The sequence below is a fragment of the Caloenas nicobarica genome, chromosome 2 (genome assembly GCF_036013445.1).
Source record: "Caloenas nicobarica isolate bCalNic1 chromosome 2, bCalNic1.hap1, whole genome shotgun sequence".
In the NCBI taxonomy this organism is placed as follows: Eukaryota; Metazoa; Chordata; class Aves; order Columbiformes; family Columbidae; genus Caloenas; species Caloenas nicobarica.
The window spans coordinates 23,505,893-23,526,901 of record NC_088246.1 but is presented as its reverse complement, the minus strand read 5'-3'; the positions used below and the strand labels follow the sequence as shown (position 1 = coordinate 23,526,901).

Genomic DNA, 21,009 nt, shown 5'->3' with positions numbered 1-21,009 from the left:
TAAGGGGAAATAAAGCCTGTTTAAGCTGAGATAAAGAGTTTTACTGCAGTTCCAGATTTTGTCCAGTCATTTCTTTGACTGAACTAACTAGTCCTTCAAGGACGTGGTCTCCAAAGTGGGGCACATAAGACAGTCCGTTGGTGTATGGGAAGAAAATACTTATGGTACTGTTAATAAACAACAACAACAACAAAATAGTGTTTATTCCATCCTTATATCATCCTCTTTCATTGCTATTTTTGTGTATATTTTATAATGTACATAATATATTAGTACAGTAGTACATGTATATAATTAATAAATAAATAAGCATACCTATATTAGGGGGTATGCTCAGAATTTTTTTACTGATGGGGTGTGCAATTAAATGCCTCTCTTTTCCAAGAGACATTCAACACTTCTTTGGGGAATCTTAGAGGAGGAATAAATGGCTGCCACTGTGAGTTTCGAATATTCCAGGACACAGTTTCTTGATGATTTGGGACTCCTCTCCCATCACATTTTGAATGTTCTAGAATTCAACTGTTATCTTCAGTCAGACACGCCATGGATCACAGGTTTCTCTTGGCTGTCCTCCTGTTAGCTGTTATTTGTAAGCACTTAAAAGCTGTTAATTTTAAGCACTTTAAGGCCTTAAGAACTGCCTCACACTTACTGTAAAAATATACTATTTATATAGAAGAGTGAAGCCAAAAGCACTGTTCTCTAATGATCAACTACAACTAGTCCTAGGAAAAAATGTCCCAGTGATGGGAAACACTTCTGAAGAAAGCAAATGAAAGACAGAATATGCCTCATTATTATTACAATTGACATATATCACTGGGCAATTACTTCATCTAGAGATGCTCAAAGCGTGGTAGAAGAGCAAGCTGCTCTGAGAATAGAACAGAATAGTTCCAGTTGAAAGAGATTTAAATCTATGATCTAGTCCAACTGCCTGACCACTTCAGGGCCGATCAAAAGTTGAAGTGTATAATTAAGGGCATTATTCAAGTGCGTCTTAAACACTGACAAGCTTGGGGCATTGATCACTTCTCTAGGAAGCCTGTTCCAGTGTTTGACAACCCTCTCTGTACAGAAATGTTCTCTAATATCTAGTCTGAACATTCTTCTTTTCTTGATCAGCTGTGCATTAGTTTAAACATGTCCACAGGTGACCAGGTGGTTTATTGCAGTTTCATTTATAAACACTGACCTCATTAATGTTTATAAATATATGAAGGGTGGGTGTCACGAAGATGGAGCCAGGCTCTTCTCGGTGACAACCAACAGTAAGACAAGGGGTAATGGGTTCAAGCTGGAACACAAGAGGTTCCACTTAAATATGAGAAGAAACTTCTTCTCAGTGAGGGTGATGGAACACTGGAACAGGCTGCCCAGCGGGGTTGTGGATTCTCCTTCTCTGGAGACATTCAAAACCCGCCTGGACGCCTTCCTGTGTAACCTCATCTGGGTGTTCCTGCTCTGGCAGGGGGATTGGACTGGATGATCTTTTGAGGTCCCTTCCAATCCCTAACATTCTGTGATTCTGTGATTCATTTTTCTAACTTGATTTGCTATCAGACACCTGTCAGCAAGGTGAGACATCTAGTCCCCAGATGGGTGGGGATATTATAAAGAAATCCTATTAAGTTGAGAGGCACAAAAAAAGTTACTCTTTTGTGAATAACTAATTTGATACATTTTCAGCTTCACTATTTTCCAGATATTTGTATTCATGAGACCCATGAAATGGCTTTTAACTAAATTGAAACTGTGTTGTTCATTGTAGTTTGGATACTGAAGCGTGTGAGGCAAAGTTAAGAATACTCAACATTGTAGAATTAAGTTTTGCATAGCAGCTGTAAAACAAAAATTACTTCCAGGCTTCTTCAGTCTCCTATCTCCATATTTATTTCATGCTTTATAGGAAACTGCCTTATTAAATGTGAATATGGGGAAGTTTCTCCATAGGTAATCTAATTTATAACCTGAAAGCCTTGTTGATCATTAGTGCTATCTGGTTTCCAAGTCAGCAACAAGAACAACCTATACTGCCAAGAAAGTCAGATCTCTATTCCCCATCCCCTACTTACTTTTTTTTTTTTTTTTTTTTTTTTTGAGGGAGTGGTGAGGAGAGGAGGGAGACCTAGACATAGACTCAGATTCTACCCAAATCCATTGAGAATACACATAAAACATTTTGACTTGCATGCCTGTGAAATGCCATTTTGGAAACATCAACAAATACACAACAGAAGTTTGAAGTGGTAGAACTTTCTAACTTAACAACAGCCAGTGGAACAGAAAACCATCATTAAAAATAAAATATAGAATATTTATTTATAATAGTTTCCATTACACAGCAAATGATCCTAAATCAGATCTCAAAGTGTTTTACAAACAGTTACGTAGTATGCCCTGGGCAGTATTACAATCCCAAACTTGCTATTACCTGCTGATAAAGAATTAAAAAAAGACTACAGCATACATTCACTACTTCAAAATGATAGAGGACCGAAACACTAAGATTTGGAATTATGTGAACACCATTCAAAACAGCTGGACCATAAAAAGCAATTGGCCAGAACTCATGCCACATTACAGACACATTAGTGATACAACATATTCTGCTACCAGATAACCCTTGGTTAGAATAAAAGAAAAAAAAAAATAGGAAAAAACCAAGTATGAAAGAATGATTAAATGATGTTAATTATGACTGCTGGCCATCATAAACCTGTTAGGAATATTTCTCCCCTTCTCGCTCCTCAACAAGGAACTATGAGTTCCTAACACACTTTAAGAAGAGTTCATCTGACAGGCATGCTACACTTACAGCAATAACAATGCAAATTTATACCTCCACTACTAGATATTTATACCAAATAGTGTAGTCCAGGCTCCTGACTGCAGTGTCTCACAAGCAGATATACAAGACACTGTCAAGATACAACAGAAACTGCTCCACAATTTGAGCCTTTACATAAGAAAGCCAGCAAACAAAATCAAACCCCAAGGCCTGAGATCTTTAGAACAGTCTGATTGCATATAGCTCAGCTAAAAATAACAGCAGGACTGAATGTTCAAAATTTCCAAGTATCAGAATCAGTTCAAGTGAGCTCACACCCTCCCCTCACCTACCCCAAATAATCAGGGAGGCCAAACAGGTATAACATGAATCATTAGCTGTATCGGTAAGTTCAGAAAAGAACTCAGGAACAGGTATCTCTCAAAGGCTTACAGGCAATCAAAAGAAGAAAAAAAATACTTGGAAAAACATCTTTTCTTCTTCCTCAACTCTGAAATTGGAATAAATAAAAGGCAAATGCTGCATTTCTGAGGATTTTCATAAAATCCATTTCAAGCGCTGGCAAAAAGAATGATCTACCACAAGGCAGAGCGGGGAAGAAAACAACTCAAAGCTTTGTTTACAAGCTAGAAATACTTTTTACTGCACGGAAAAGACCCTTCTGGGTGGTGTCTCTGTAAGACACTGCGCAGCGGGAACTAAGGTACCCCAAAGCCATCTTTGAAACAAATCCAGGATGGAGAGAATGAATATAAAGGCCACAGATGACTTCCATTTTACTTCAGGGCTCAGACACATACAAATTACTCCAGATATAAGGTAAAATCATTTATCTTGTATTTGTTATGAACAGATGCGTACTCTAGCAGCCTCGTGGCAGTTTATCACCACACAGCAAGTATTCCGTCTCTCTGGGTCTTTAAACGTTACCAGGGAGTGTCTCTGCAACAAGGACAATACCTCCCTGCCTGACAGACAGGGCTGGGAGGATAAACTGTGTAAGGATCATATGACATTTGAATATTTATCACATTAGGAGTCACATATGCTATTAAGAAATTAAACCTTCTCCTGCTGTTTTAGCATTTTGCCTTGCATTGAAGAAAGGGTGAATAGAAAACTGTTTCATCAGTTCGAATATTTTTAGGACTACCAAATGAACTTCTACTGTATCTGAGCCACACGCAAATAAAATAGAACCTATACAAAGAAAATAAGTATTTCTTTATCCTCTCCTGCCTAACATTTTAAAAGTAGTGTTCAAAAGAAAGCTGCTTCCAGTATTTTTAAGGGTAAAAAATCTAGACGCTATAAAATATAAAGAACATTTTATAAAAATGTGTTTAAAATTTAAACAAGTTTACTGTAAGCTATTTCAGAACTAAAAAAAAAAAAAAAATCTCAGAATTATTGTTTCTTATACTACTGCAGTTTTCAGGGCAGCTATTTCTGCATATAAGACTTGTCGGGGAAAAAACAAACAAACACAAAAAACAAAACCACCACCAACAACAACCAAAAAAACCCCACACCAAACTAAAATACATTGATTTCTTTATGAAGTTTGATTCATTTCCACAGGACCAGAAGTTCTTCATATTATATAGTTAAGTCATTTCAGTAATACCACTGTAAGAATGTTTCTCCATTTTACTAACTTACAACTGGTCTTGCAGTTCCACAATGATAAATTCCAGCTGTTCCTTCTCCATTTTATGGGCTAGATCCATATCTTCAATTCTTTGTAACAGCAGTTTATTCTGTGAGACAGATTCAGATAGCTGGTTTTCTCTGAGTCGTACCAATTCTTCGAGGTAACCCTGGAAATAGAAGTGTTAGAAAGCTTTATTGAACACACTATCAAAAAAACTTATTTATGTATGTTGACATTTTTCTGGTTTAAGATGTATACAGTTCTACTTCGGTTTTGTTGTAGGGGTTTTTTTTTGGATTTTGCTGTTGCTGGGTTTTTAAAATTTTTTAAACAGACTAGTAAACTGACTTCTGATTAGTATGATGTTTCCTAATAGGTACCAAGAAAATCATATACTTGTTTATATTCCTGTGAAGGAATAGAATAATGGATAAAGCAATGAGACAGAAATGCCACCAGCATGAAACACTAATTCGTTTTTCAAAAAGAACACAGAACAGTCACTAGTACAAGAAAAACATCAGAACTCTACAACTTAACAGATGCAGGATGTTAGATATTGCGCAAGAAGGACAAAAGTAGAATGTATCTATATGGATCTACACAGTTAATGAAAGGGATCCAGAATTATTATTTAAAAAGCCAACAATATTTAAAAGTTTCTTTGAAAACTGCAATACCACATCACACATTAAAATGACAAAGGAAGTTGTTGAAATAAATATTCATCTACAGCAAAGCATAAGGTAGGACAAATGGTGAAGGTCACGTCGTACGTGTGCATTTATGTCATCATTTTTTCTGCTGGTACTATACAAGATATGGGGCAGTCTTAATCACACTCCAACTACCTAGTAAATTAAAAAAATCCACAATGTGAGTCTTTAATAGCAGCTGCGATGGCAGGCTGATCACAAAGTATGTTCACAAGTTACCCATCTGGTTACAATACTAAGCAGCTATTGCTTTTTCTTCCTCAAGCAAAGTCACAGCTTGTCAGATTCTAGTAACTTCTTATCAGTTCTTAGTTAAAGCTGGATAGAATAAGTCTATAAAGCAGAAAATTTTGCACAATCTTTGAAGCCTGTGGAAAAATTTGCAATTCTTTCATAGGCACCCACATTCAGAAAAAAACAAACAAACAAACAACAAAAAAACAACCAAACAAAAAACCCCGTAGTTTTCATAGACACACAATGGTGTAGTCCTGTTGAGCAGAAAAATGTTTTTACATTAACTAGTAGTAAAATGCTATTAATATAATTCACCACAAAGACTATTAAGAGGTTGGAGGACCTCTTATATTAGTGGAGGCAGAAAGAGGATTGCTCAGTCCGGGTTTGGGGAGGAGGGAAGAGGAAGGGAATCATATCAATGTGTATCGATATTTGATGGGAAGGTGTAAAGAGGATGGAGTCAGACTTCCCAGTGGTATCCAGTGAAAAGAGGCAACAGGCACAGACTGAAATACAGGAAACTATTTAAATGTAGGAAAAACCTTTTCTTTTTAATATATTTTTTTTAATTTGTAAATGAACACTGGAATGCATTGTACAGACAGGCTGAGGAGTCTGCATCCTTGAGATATTCACAGCCTGACTGAAAAAGGCCCTGACCAACCTGCTCTAGTCTACCTTTTGCTGAGCAGGACAGCTGGACTAGACAATCTCCAGAGGTGCCAGCTGACCACAACTACTCCGTGATTCTATGATTACATATGGTTCTATCCACTGGATAGATTTATATTTGACAGGAATTTATTTCAGTCTCAGTACAAGTTCCAAGGAATCTTGAGAGCTTTTCAGTATGTCTAGTTCTGCCCCATCAAATGTAACTGTTATCTTAACTGCTGAGTTACGCCTTGGAACTCTAAGTAGCACTTTGAAAGTACTAACTGATGCATTAGGAGATAGACAAGTTTCCTGCCTCCCAGGAACATCAAACAAACATTTTACGAAAAGATTTTAGATACGAAGCATCAGTATTTGAAACAGAACACTATGAACAGTAAATACCTCTATCTACAATGACACACAGATGCGTCATCCCACCAGTGAAAGCATATAAAAATCCAGTATAAACAGCACATGAAGAATTTAGGAGTTTACTACACAAAAGTGAACAGCTTATACAATTCCAAAAGGGGAAGAGATAACTTCAACATAAGTAACAAATGCGTAAACCATGACTCATTAATTTGGACGAAAGACAACCTGGAAAAGGCAAACTTATATTTCCAGAGTGGCCTGGAGAGGGCAGGAAGGGACTGTTCGTTATTTTTTAAAATACAAGAGCTAGGCACCATGAAATCAAGTTGTTATGAGCCAGATTCAAAAGACAGAAAAGCAGGTGGCTTTTCACATAACAGATGGTAGATACACAGAATGCTTTGCCAAGAAAACTGTTTGGATGTTAAAAATTTACAGGGGGTCAAGGGAATATTTGACAAGTTATTTGGAGGAGAGATTCATCACGGGTTGCTAAACAGAAAAACCTTATCAGCTTCAGGAAGTCCTTCAGCTGATATGCATTGGCCAAGAAAGTATTACAGGAAAAACAGTGCATATACATTTGCTTTGTTTTTATTCTTCCCTCCGCAGCTACTTTGGGCAAGTATCCAAGATGGGATAGTAGGATAACCAAGGATTCTTGGTCTAAACCAGCATAACATTGCTGATCCAATAAAGCAATGCTAGGATTTACCTTGCTGAAATAATACCTGATCCTATCCCACCATTCAAACTCAGAAGATAAAGGTATCTGTATCTTAGCTGCAATCTAACTGCTTGTCATATCGTGACCCTGGTAAACATCATTCACCTGTGCTATTAATGACTGCAGTACACATACTTAGGAGGCACAAAAGGAATTTATCATTGAATGACAATAGAGCAAAAGGTGGATCTATCAGACTCACTATATCAGTTACTAAAAAAGCATTCTTTTCAATTTGGTCTTCTTGTCCCAGTCATCAGTTTTCCAACACACAGAATGTCAGAAACCCCTTTGGTTGAAAGAAAACACTGTCTCTGATTAACTGGTACCTACTGCACCATGTGTCACAACAAAGGTCCTGAAAAGGGAAGGAGAGAAACACTCAGGAAAGGAGCTCTATTCCATAGTCCATCTAACCTCTTAATGGTCATTTGTTCAAGTTGGAATAGAATAGACATAGCATGGTTGACGTGAATTATATAAAAATTTGGCAGGTACATCCCAAATGAAAATTAGACAATAGAAAATTTTCTGTCTGTGGGAATAAAAAGTTATTTTGCTGCTGCAACTATCAAGTAAGCATCCTAAAAGAGGATAATTAGGAAAGTGTCAACAGCTGTCAGAGTAGCTATGATTTTGAAAATTGTATTAAATGCACCGAAGTTTTCAAAGAGTTATCATAAAACCAACTTAAATTCACCCCTACGTTAGTTGACTACAGAAGTTGTCAGTTCATTAAGAGAACGCTACAAGGAATAATGTGACTCACTAAAATAGTAATGCTCAAAAACGCAAAATACTCAGTTTCAGATTAGTGAATAACTTCCCACAGAAACATTTCTGGATCTTAGACTCATGAATAAACCAAAACCTCCATTTGCTGCTACAGCCACTGAAGATCTTCGTGCTTTTGCAGCTGTAAAGCTTCCTAGTGATTCTGGTTAGTGGGTTTGGACACCATGTTCCAATATTGTTTCTACAGATGTCTGTCGCAACTTTGATGGGGTATCCTTCACAGGGTATCCTTGGAAATGAACCACCTGGATGTACCAAGAAAAAAAATCAACCATCCACCTATTTTATTCTTTTCAGTGCTTCTCCAGAGCTGATGACATTTTCCTCATTAAACTCAAAAATACTTTACGATCTTCATAAGGTTGGAGAAAAGCGGAATTCAAACTGATCATCTGTTTTTGTCTGGACACAGGATGAAATGCTGTCTTGAATACGTTCCTGTGCTTCAAGGGCTGTTGGGGTGGGGAGGGAAAGGTTTTAATTTTGTTTATTGTATTTGAAGAGATTCCTTTAGAATGACACATTTTGGTTTACAAAAGCAGGGAAAAATGTCCTCTGTATCAGAGAGAATTCCAAGGAACACAAGTTCTTTCCATATGGAAAGTGACACCATGCTGGCTGAGAAGATTGTACCAGTAACCTGGATGCCAACATTTAAGGTCATATTTCAAAAACAAGGGACACAAAATAGAAAATAAATAATTGCATGCATATTTTAAAAAAAATACCTCTCACATCTATCATCCCACTGTAAGCCTGACTTTTTCACTGTTACTTAGAAAAACTAAGTTCTCTCACAGGCATTAAAGTAAACCAACTTTGATTCTACCCATTCTGTATTAATAAGACTGACATTTAGCAATCCATAGTTACATTTACCCTAATGAACTGAACATAGCCAGGACTCCTTCTCAGGTATATTCTTTCAGTCTGGCGATATCTATACTAAAACTCAAGTTCCGAAGGACCATGCCTGAAGTCATACTGGTTATTTGGAATGATTACTGACAAACACTAATTCACAAAATGTGACCTGAAATAATCTAGGACAGTTCTACTTGTCCCAGGCCAAAAATCACACCAACAATCATTCTTACAGTTTAAATATGTATGTAACTGAGTCGGTACCAGGGCCCAGGCCACAGTGTATGTACTGAGTCCCACCTGGCAGAATATCCATTCTAGATCCCATCTGCCCTTCTCTTTTTCCCCCCCCCCCTCAGTATGGTAGAAGCTAGAAAGTCAGAGAGATTATCTTGTGATTCTAATGCTCTAAACTAAGGGAAATATTTACACCCCCAAGCACTCTTATGTAGTTCCAGCCTTTCACATGGCTTACTGTGTTCAGTTCCACCAAAATCAAATTCTGACATTAGGAAAAAAAGGTTACTAAAAATACTAATAAAGTTCTTTAAAAACATTAACCATTTGTCTTTCTTTTTTCTTCCCTTTCATTTTTTCTGACCTTGCCTTTCTTTTTCTGTGACTATTTCTTCAGTCTCTATAAACAATCTTCCCCCTTCTTTCTGCCACTAGCGAATACGCATTGCTGTCTCTGTACTTGTAACATGCTCTTATGAAAAAACGATCACTTTGCTTTTAAAAATACCAGAAAGTTTGGATATATAATTTACTTCACCTTTAACTCACAGTATTTTCAGTGGTAGAGGGAGAACCTACCTTTGGTTTCTATTATAACATTCAATATGCCACCTAAATTATTACAATCAAATCCAAGTACACACTTTTTTTTGCCATTTAGCTTGAAGCAGATCTTAAAACTGTGTATTTTCTAAAACTCATCTCAGGATCGCTGAGAAGATAGCTTGCTTTTCATTCCTAGACAGATTACTTTGCCAATCATTTGTGTTTACTGTAAGACTAAGTGTTAAAGTTTAACATTGCTATCATTATAGAAGACTTCAGCAGGCAGTCTATCTACATCAATAAAATTCTATGGCCTCTAACAAAGAGGAAAATCAGTGGACAGTTGTGTTCGCTTCAAGGTCACAACCTAACAGCTCCAGAGATACACTGCCTGTAACCCTGAGATTGGAAAAAAGAGCCAAAGCTTCTACATTAGACTGTGAAATCTTATCCCTCTATTATCATAATTAGTATTCTCTTCTCCCCCTCCCCAAACCTCTTTTCCTTCAAATCAATGAGCAAAGATAATTAGATAGGTTGAGGATCATAAAATTTAAGACCACTTACATGATGCTAAATAATATTTAATCTATTTTTCTGTCTTTATTGAAATGGATATGTCACCAGTTGGCTGGTGATGAGCTTTGGCTCCACCACCCCCACAAAAAACTAATCTTTTACCTTCTGTTCCAATGCAAGCCGGTACTTCTGTTCTACCCTTTTGCATTTGTTGTACCAACTGTTTTCATCCGTGATGAAAGGAGGACCAATGTTCTCTGGAGTACTGCCTTCACTGCCACTACTGCCCAGTGTTCTTAGCTCTTCTTCATCACTGCTGATGCTGTCAGAACTGAAGGATCATATTTATTAGCCAAGTGAAAACCTATGTTTGCTAAAATGCAAATTCCCCTTGAAATTAAAGCACCACAGATATCTAAATCTCTGTAAACCAAAAAGAATCAAAATGTTGGGACGGTGTAGATCACCAAACTGTTTCAAGCTTTTATTTGTATAGCCACCTAAAGAAAGGGCAAAGTTTGCTTGTGACCTTAGTCAGGTTAGACAAGTGCATGTGGGATTCTCTCCTGGAATACAAGGGGCCAATGCATTACAATACGCTATCTAAGGAACTGGTGACCACCTTTACTTCATAAATTCAGGGCAAAGAGCAGTATCTGAAAAGAGATTTTGTTTCTAAAAAAGTAGAAAAATAAAAAACTGACTGTTGTTACATGAAGTCATAATAAATTTAAATGAGAATGTATGGTTATCATTATAGTGAAGACCATGTGCCTGTTATTTCATGGACCATAAGTATCTCCCTAAGTAACACACAGATTCATTGTTAACGTATCTCCTTAACATCCGGAATCAATACATGCCAAAGAATTCAGGCATTGTCTCAAAGACAAGAATTTTAATTTATCCCGATACCCATTTGAAATCTTGCCTTACAACTATGCTTTCCACTACATTAACAGCATTTACTAGTTTGTTAAGTAAGCAATTCCTCCGACTCAATTCTGCCGTGATGCAAATTCTGCTTTAACTGAACCACACAATTTGTCTTTAACATGTAAGCTAGGAAGAACTTTAAGAGAATATCTAGGATGTTTAATGTTCAGTTGTACATCTTCAAGACTACTCCTATCTCCCAACTGCTTCCTTCATTTTGGCAAGCGCAACAATAGAACATATCCATTAATTTCCATGCTTTTTGGAGATGCCAAATTGCTATCTGTTCTATTAGACAGTGATCCTTCTTTTTATTATTAATCGTATGGCTGATCAGAGGAGCAAGATGTAGGTGGAAGGTCAGATTATGTACACAGCTAGTCATGATTTTTTATTATGTGCTAACAGCTCACACTGCTTACTTGGCACATTTTACCATTTACCAGGGCATATATAATTTTTATTTACAAAATACTTTTAAGTTTATGGCTACACAGAAAAGGCCCAAGAGAAAGGACAACTTGGTCTGGTGATCTTCAAAGGAAGTAAAAAAAATTGTTTCTTGCCGAACTGTGATTCTAATCCAAGTAAACAAAGATAGCATGAGTCACTCTGATGAGTCATGTAATAATTCCACCAGTCTGAAAGAGCAAGGTATCTGAGTGTACAGGTTTGTATTCAGATATGGATGTTATTTCAAATGTGAAATGAAAGGTAAAAGGCCCAATATTAAGTAAAATTTTGTCAATTAAATAAAATTTTAAAAGCAGCATAAATATAAAAAGTACCTTTGGGTGAACTTCAAGTACGGTGTGTAATCTATGACGGCTGGAAAGCTACCATCCAATCCCTCACCCTTCAGACAAAAACTGATAAAACAGAGAAACAATTATAAGATTATAACAAGAAAATTAAAAGACAGATAGTTGAATCTTACCAATGTAAAATTTGATTTTTCTTAATTTTTTGGTAATAAGAAAGGCCTAGAGCATTTAAAACCGAAATCCAACCTGGCCAAGCTAGACTGCTTAATATTAAATGGGAGTCACTAAGCATATTATAGGATAATGAGAACCCCAAAACCCAGAAATCCCACGTAATCAGGGAATAGATATGAGCAAATGATATAAACCCTATTTTGTAAATATTCACTTTTATTCTGAAAATACAGATTACAATGGAATAACAGGAAAATGAAAGTTAGCTGAATCAAGAGAAACAGAAAAAGCTAAGTATGATCTTAGAATCTTCAGTATTTAAGCTTAAGCTCATTTAAAGTGTTTGCAGAGTGCTTATGTAACCATCCTACTAATTTTAAGTAAAAAATGAGTTCTCAAAAATATTTCAGAGTCTTTCTCCTTTCAGATACTTTCTGGTGTTGGGCTGCAGGAAGATGAGGAACATTAATGAAACTAACTTTCAGAAAATTTTCTTAAATTGCAATAGCTTTACAAAGCTCTCATCTACATTCTGTTTTGGTACTGGATAGAAAAGATTGTATTTGAATCATGTTTAATTATTACCGAAGTGACAAAATTAATTATACTTGCACGAGGCTCATATTCCTAACTCCTATTATCTCTGTCATCATAAACCAGATTCTAGGAAGACACAGCTTTTGCTAGCTTGATTACAAAGTTCCATTTTTGACAATGCAATCCACTTAAGTGGTACTTGAGAAGTACATCTGAAGGTATGTTTTTTTTCTTTCCCTAGGATAAGAAAATAACAAAAAACAGCCCTGCAAAACCTCAATTATTTTAGGCAGATACATAATTCCATACTACTGCGAAGGGAAAAAGAAAATATTTAGAATCTGTTCTCACCTAGGTTCCCCCATCTCCATCCCAAAGTCTTACTCACAGCTCCACACAAATAAGCCAGTCAACATTTGTAAGAAACTGTTTGAACTGAAAAAAATTATCTCAAATATAACATAAAAAGAATGGCTACAGCTTCTCAGCTATTCAAACCATAATACTATGACTTATATGCGGCACAATAAAAATGCTGCTCTTGTACTATGTTCCTGTTTTGCCCAGAAAATTTCTAGGCTCTTAAAAACTGCACTGACAAAAACTAAAATGTCTCCAATGAGGAACAATCATTAATCTGAGTATTGTTAACCTGTATATGCTTATAAGAAATCAGAGGACAAAGGAAGAACAAGCACACTCATACAACTAACCTCTCATACCGGTAGTATGTACCACTAAGGCTTTTGCAAGACAAACACAGTCACTTGATGATTATTTATGGTAGCATTTACATAGAGCAGACCTACTCTTGCTATGCTTCTTATTCATGTGTAGCTACAGTCCTTCCAAGTACAGTGCTAATACAGAAGCAGTTTTATTTCACATAGGTAAAGCTTAAACTAATAAAATCTGTTAAGATTTTCATTTTCTGTACACAAGACTAGCTCTTTTATCATCCTGCAGCACACTCCTGTTCCCCTAGAACATACGTTGAGGATGCAGTTTAAGCCAATTTAATGGCTAAATGCTGGCAATTCTTTTACTATCCTGCGTTTTCAACCTCTTCCTCCCCACATTCGTTTCCCCTCCTTATGGTAGTATTGGCACTTATCTGACTCCATAATGAGCTAGTTCAGCCATAAAGTCCTGAATCTAGTTTTTTTTCCCCTTTAGCATCCAGTTGCAGTCCCATAGGCAGCTGAACTAAATGCTCACCGCCACCAGAAAGAAAAGACATTACTCAATCCTTTTTATTCCTTCTCTAAGCCTTATGGTCACATCATCTATGCCACTAATAGGATGCTACCAACAAAAGAACTATCCTGTCTTCTTACTGGGTATGGTTTTTTCACTCTTTAACAAGTTAAGTTGGCTCACAGAGGGTCCAACAAGCCCCCAAACTGGTATAAGGGTACATAAACAGGAGTAAATCTCCAAAGGCCTTTTGGCAACAGTCAATCACTTAGGTCATCTGGTGAGACTATGTGCTTTTTTCTGGCAGTTTATCTCCTAACTGGTTTGTGACAAGCACTAATGCTGCCAGAGAGTAAATATTAACAGTGTACTGCCAGGAGACTGGAGAAAAGCACTATCATTGTCCTTTTTCCTATGCTGTATACAAAACCCTTCCCCAGGGGCCCTGTATGAGGCTAAGTGGGTCCGAACAGCCACATATTAACAGGACCTTAGACCAGCCAGGCTTCATCTTTTCATTGACACTGTAGTCTTTATACCTTGCTGATGTTTACATATGTATATATACATACACATGCCAAGATGTTTTTTATATTATCTATGGCGTGCTTACACTTTCATTACCCCAAAACACGGAATTAATCATATAACAAAGCAGACAAAAGTCTAGCTAGAGATTGTAAAGGTAAATTCATGTAATCTGATGACACTTCGCAGGTCAGCTGCAGTTAATTATAATACAAATTAATATTAAATGGTCATTTGTGGGTTAAGCTTTCAAAATTTAGAAGTGCTAAAGATACCTACGCTTTCTACATATGCAGTTACAATGCTGTCATTGAGTACCAGGGCATCATCATGTACTTAATCAGACAGTTTTCCTTACAGTTTAAAAATAACTTCAAAAGATCCAGTTGTCTGTAAGCTTTAATGGGTTTGATACATCTTCTGTAATTATACTTGTGGTTGCTTTTAGGATTTTTGATATCTGAAAGAAGGACCATGTAATCATGCAGCTATATAAACTAAGGCATAACATTGTTCTGATCTAGAAGAGTCATTTGAGATTTCTCTCTCAAACTATCAAGGGAATCTAACAATGTTTTCCCATAATGCATCAATTTATACCTTCTCTGAGCACTTTGTTAGGATGTATGCATATAAAATACCTGAAATCAATTGCATTGAGTCCCAACAGCATACCAGCAAGCATATTTGCTTCTTCACCAAGAACAATTGCTCCATCCTCATAAAATCTCCTTCAATAAAAAAGAAATTAGTTCAGTTAATACCATTTTCTCTCAAATAATAACAATGTTTTCCATAGTTAACAGCAAACTGAAGAAATCCAGTTTAAATAAAAGCAATTCATGTGAACCCCAGGGGCATTCATATTTCATTTCAAATCAAGCAAACCAATAGACTGCACAGCACAAAACACCACAATCCTAGAGCATATAAAAATTTAGAAGCAAAAGGAAGATACAATACTAGCCCTAAGAAATAGTAAAATGGGATGGACAAAATGCAAAGAAAATAACCAAGAAATATTTTACTACTGAAAGGAAGAACTGGCGTCACGCACATAAAAAAAATCAAACCACTATTCCACTGTATGAAAAAAAGTTCTCTCTCACAATTGTATTTGCAGGCTCTTTTGAAGTTCAACACTTACTCTTCATTCTTCGTAGTTGACAATTTTTTAAAAATATTTCCACAAAACAGCTATTTTTCAGGTAGCATACTTTTTCTTAAAATACTGCATGCTGGGAAGATACATGCTGCATCCACTTATTCTGAGATTTTAAATTTTCATTATTTGAAGGAGGTGTGTTTTCTTAGTACCATTTTTTATTGTAAAAGACCTACTGACCAAATTTTAAAACTCCATGGCTTGGTCTCAAAATACACTTCACATACTCTGGTATGTGCAGACATGTGAAGGCTGCTTGAGAACAGTGACCAATAAAGCAACAATTTTTAAATCTGTATTCCCTCACCACCTCCCCATTCTCTCCCATTTGTTCTAATTTTCTCCTCTCAGCTACCACAGAAGCTACTTCTAGACAGAAACATTCCATACACAGGGCAGGCAAACAGGACCCACCATTTACACGCATGGCCTTGTAAAAAAGGCATTTGATCTGTTCAGCAAAGTAGCACACAACATTAATTTCTGTGTTAGTCTTGGCAGCAGCAGAGGCAGAAAGGTCACCAGAATTCACCTGAGTGTTACATGTGGAAAGGAGGAAACCAAAAGCTGTTCAGTATCAGAGGCAAGGTTGCAAGGTCACTTACCAGAAACCAAGATGCACAGTCCACCTACACCTTCTAGCAATGTATGATGCAAAAAGGTGCCAGCTTATTTAATGCAACCCACCTTTCAGGCGAACACCAGCAACACTGCCCTACCAGAAGTTCCATCTGTTTTAAGAATTACATGAAAGCATTGGGACAGCTCAGTGAGAGCTCAAATTGGCTGCATGGCAAACATCCAGAAAACACACATTTTGGGGCACAGCTGCAAAGACTGAATTGTGTTATCATGCACACTGTCAGAAGTCCCACTTTTGCAGTTTCATAACAGACATCAATTAGCTGTAAGGAAACATGTTGTCCAAAGGCTTGCATGTTCTCAATAGAGGCAAGAAATCTGGAAGACTTCCTCTGGGAAGACAGAGATCATAGTCCTGACACTGAGACTACGATGTACAGACTCCCCTCTCTATACTCTGATTCAAGAAGGGCACCAGGAGGCCAAACTGGCCACTGCTGGAGACACAATACTGAGCTGGATGGACTTTACAGTCTGATTGAGTACAGTTACTCTTACTTGTGAACTGACAGCAATGCTCCCAGCACAAGCTGATGACAAAGCATTTCACTGGAATTTGTAAAGCACTGCCAGGTACCCATCTGTACTGTGTTCAGTTTATCTTGTGAAAATCAGGCCTAGGAAGTAATCAGACAAAAAAAAGACAGGGCATACTTGTAACAGTGAGATGCAGATGTTAGCCAGACAGTACCGTATTTCTCAAATCAGCTACAGTAATCCAGCCAAAACAACACTCCCTTGGAAAACTCATAGATCTACTTTCAGTGCTGTGCTGTTGACATCTCACAACAGAACAGACTACTTTCACGTAAGAGTCTGTGCTGACCAATTTGTTAGAAAAATGATTGCGTGCCCGTGCTTAATCAAAGCCCTTTCCAAGCTTAACATGCAGATCCAGCACTAATAATGTGCTGCTTTATTAAAGGACTTGCCCTAAGATCAGGCACCTAAATACAACAGCAAAGGTTAAAAGGGCTAGCAGTACAATAAATGAATCTCATATTCTACATACACACATGTGTAACATATGATATTTAGAATGTATATAAATAATTATTAAATATACATATAGCTCAATACATAATTTAAAATGCTAAATAAATGGTGCAAAACATCACCAAAAAAGTCAGGCCACTTATTAGGCATCCAAAAATGGGAAAAGATAATGTGTACATAATTACTAGTTGATTTGAAATCTGCACTACCAAGATCTGAAACTGTAACTTTTATTTCCATTAGATGTATTTAAAATATTACTTCAAAATAAACTTTGCACTTAGTATGTTTGGAATGCAAGAGAGGTTGCTTCCAAAATCTATACCGCTGAAAGAACATTCAAATACATTAAACACAAACATATTCAAATACATGAATTTGAAAATTCTAATAAAATACTACTGTTATCCACTAGCAAACAAACACTACCAAACAGGGACAAAGAACGTACTACTTCACTACATAGTTTGTGACCCTCCTTTTTCCTCCTCATCTCCCCCTCAAAACTCCAAGTGACTTTTAAGTTTGAGGTAACATGAGTAAATCTTTTCCAGAAATCTTTGGTTTTGAACTTCTCTACTGTAAATGCAAGCAAATCTGGGTAAAATGTAAAAACAACAGGTCTGGAAAGTTCAATAAAATGGGATGTTTACATAATTGTGTTTCAAAGTCACCTTAATATGGGCAAAATATACGGAGATCTGTGGAAAAATAGTATTACAAACAAATAATATTCTAAATGAACACAAGTCCTTACAGAAAAAATTCTTATTGTTTAAACAGTCCATTCAGTATGTCTAAAACTTTGAGTTCAACATAAGGTACCACAACATTACAGACTCACTCATATTTAGATGACTTCATCATAAATCTACAAGACACACTTGTTACAGGCCAGAGCATTAAATAGTAATCACATTATCTAGAACCAGTCCAAAAGTGCCAGAGTATTTTCTACTACAAAGCGTATTTTCGTCCGTAACAGCTTTTACCATTAGAAGGTACAAGAAAAATCTGTTACGCATTTTTCATATTACATCAAGAATCCAAGCTATGCCTGATCACTAACTCTGTTCTATATTTCTCAAAAGGTTCCTACAATTCTCTTCCTTTCATCAAGAAAAGTTCCTATAAAAATTATTTTTTACTGAGTCTCTAGGGCTTTCTGTCAACCATTCCTAGTTTTGAAAGGAACATTACATCTTTTATCCTTATCAAGCTACAATTTCAGAATTAGTTCCTTCTTTAGAGATGTTTTCTTCTCTTTTGACCTTTCAAGAATTCCAGACCTACTTCCACAATTTGAACATCACAAAGGGATTTTCAATTTTGTGGTTTTACCTGTGCTAAAATCCAATCAATTGATACGGCCTCCAGATGTCTTTTACTAGGTTACAGCTCTTTTACTAGTGATTTTCCTTTACAAATCAAGTGGAACATTCACTTCCAAATGCAAGTCCCTCATTTAAGCAACGTTTGCTAAAATACTGCAAAAATAAAAGTCTTAGAGACCTGGTTGTTTTGAAGTCTCTCAGAGCTGTGGAAATATATTCAGACAAATGCTTTTCCATAAGTGCTACTCTGATCCAGGCTCGACCCTGCAAGAAGAAATAGATACTAAATATTTAAGTATTACAGAGCAAAACAATTTTTCGTCTCGCAACAAATACAGTTGATTTACCTGAGTGAAATGAACTGGTTAACAAAATTATCACTAAACAGAAAATTTTGCTAAAATGTACTTATAGTAACAAGGAAAACAGAAAATACATTCTTACAAATAAACCTTATTGTGAATCAAAGTTCTCCAAAATTTGAAAGGAAAAAACCAAAACTTCATTCAAACAGTTCTATAAACAACAGCAATAGTTTCAAAAATAACTTTTAGGAATGTATGTTGCACTGTGTTTACAGGTCTAGTGCACAGGACTGTAATCTACAAGAAAGAGACATTTTAAATGGCTGCCATAGTTATGACTGTCAGTTTGAGAACACCAGGAACATTTCTTGTAACCCATATAAACTTACAATTAGTTATATAACTAGTAAGATGTTGTTTTGCTTAATATATTTGGTGCTTATTGACATCTAGCTGAATATCACTACAGACATTCTACCAAAACCACCTGTAGTATATTATAGTCCTACTTTTAATTTATATAGACCTAGATCAAACTAAATTTACAATAAGATAGGCAGATGGTAAATAACAAGAAAATTCACTTCATAAACACCAACCACATAGAAAATACTTTAACCAAGAGTGCACTAAAACTAAAAGGCTGGATAGATGCCTTTACATTGCAGTTATGATGCTGCTTAGCTAACGACTAAAGCCCATGCAGCTCCAGTGAAAGCAGGGCTAACTACCACTGGCAATCCCTTACTAAGAGCTTCAGGCTGAAGCAGACACCCTTTTGGGCCACCAGTAAAACTGATGCATACAGCTGGATAAACACACAGTGCAGTGGGTGAGCAACTGGCTGACGGGCCAGGTTCAAAGGGTTCTAGTAAAGGGGGCTATGTTGGGCTGGCGACCAGTCACTAGCGGGGTTCCGCAGGGATCCATCTTAGGGCCAGCACTCTTCAATGTCTTTATAAATGACTTAGACTCAGGACTTGAGGGAATACTTAGTAAGTTTGCTGATGCAGAAGTGGGGGGAGCTGTCAACACTCTCAAGGGGAGAGAGGCCCTGCAGAGGGATCTGGACAAATTGGAGAACTGGGCAATCACCAACCACATGAAGTTCAACAAGGAAAAGTGCCAGGTTTTGCACCTGTGACACAGCAACCCTGGCTGTACATACAGACTGGGGGACGAGATGCTGGAGAGCAGCTCCGCAGAGAAGGATCTGGGGGTTGTGGTTGACGGCAAGTTGAACATGAGCCAACAGTGCCCTGGCAGCCAAGAGGTGCAACCGTGTCCTGGGTGCATCAAGCACAGCATCGCCAGCCGGGCGAGGGAGGTGATTGTCCCACTCTGCTCTGCACTGGTGTGGCCTCACCTGGAGCACTGTGTGCAGTTCTGGGTGCCACAGGATAAAAAAGGTATTAAGCTACTAGAGAGTGTCCAGAAGAGGGCTACAAGGTTGGTAAAGGGTTTGAAGGGTTAGCCATATGAGGAGGGGCTAAGGTCACTGGGTTTGTTCAGCCTGGAGAAGAGGAGACTGAGGGGAGACCTCATTGTGGTCTTCAGCTTCCTCAGAAGGGGAGGAGGAAGGGCAGGTGCTGAACTCTTCTCTTTGGCGACCAACAGCAGAACCCAAGGGAATGGCAGGAAGATGGGCCAGGGGAGATTTAGGTTGGACATTAGGAAAAGGTTCTTCATCCAGAGGGTGGTGGAGCACTGGAACAGGCTCCCCAGGGAGGTGTCACAGCTCCAAGCCTGACAGTGTTCAAGAAGAGACTGGACAACCTCAGACACACGGTGTGAACTGTGGGGTTGCCATATGCAGGGACAGGAGTTAGACTCGATAATCTTTGTGGGTCCCTTCCAACTCAAGACATTCTATGATTTGATGATGCACACCAAAGGTATTTGTGTCGCCATGCCTCCAACCTTTTCAGATACGGACATCCAAAATATTCCCACATGCACTTTAAAAAATTCAATAGCGTTCTCCACACTTGCTGCATAAATTAGCTTTTTTGTGAAGAACTCCATGCGAAATAGTAAACAGAGTAAAAGAAAATTTTAACTTTTTTCTAAGAGTATTTCATAAAATAGCTTTGCATCTTATCAACAACTGAATTTAAATATTCATGTCTATTAAAATACTGGAATTCTGAAATACCTTTAAAATAAATCTTGAATAGAAGCACTACAACCATCAGATTCCAGAACATGAGTTTCTCCAGAAAGTATTTGGAAATACCAAATTATCTGAATGTCTAGATCTCAACATAAGCAAGAAGAAAAGCTGCATCACTTAAATTATCAGTCTAC

The 21,009-nt window shown here is 37.2% G+C and overlaps 1 protein-coding gene across 1 annotated transcript in view; it reads right to left on the bottom strand.

Moving 5' to 3' along the window:
* RUNDC3B (RUN domain containing 3B) overlaps positions 1–21,009 on the bottom strand; it is a 55,310-nt gene that overhangs the window by 17,300 nt on the left and 17,001 nt on the right. Inside the window, exons 4-8 of the mRNA XM_065628717.1 lie at positions 18,576–18,661; positions 14,902–14,991; positions 11,849–11,929; positions 10,287–10,455; positions 4,457–4,614 (exon numbers count right to left, since the gene is read on the bottom strand). Of these exons, the coding sequence (XP_065484789.1) occupies positions 4,457–4,614; positions 10,287–10,455; positions 11,849–11,929; positions 14,902–14,991; positions 18,576–18,661 (584 nt within the window). The remainder of the gene's footprint in view (positions 1–4,456; positions 4,615–10,286; positions 10,456–11,848; positions 11,930–14,901; positions 14,992–18,575; positions 18,662–21,009) is intronic.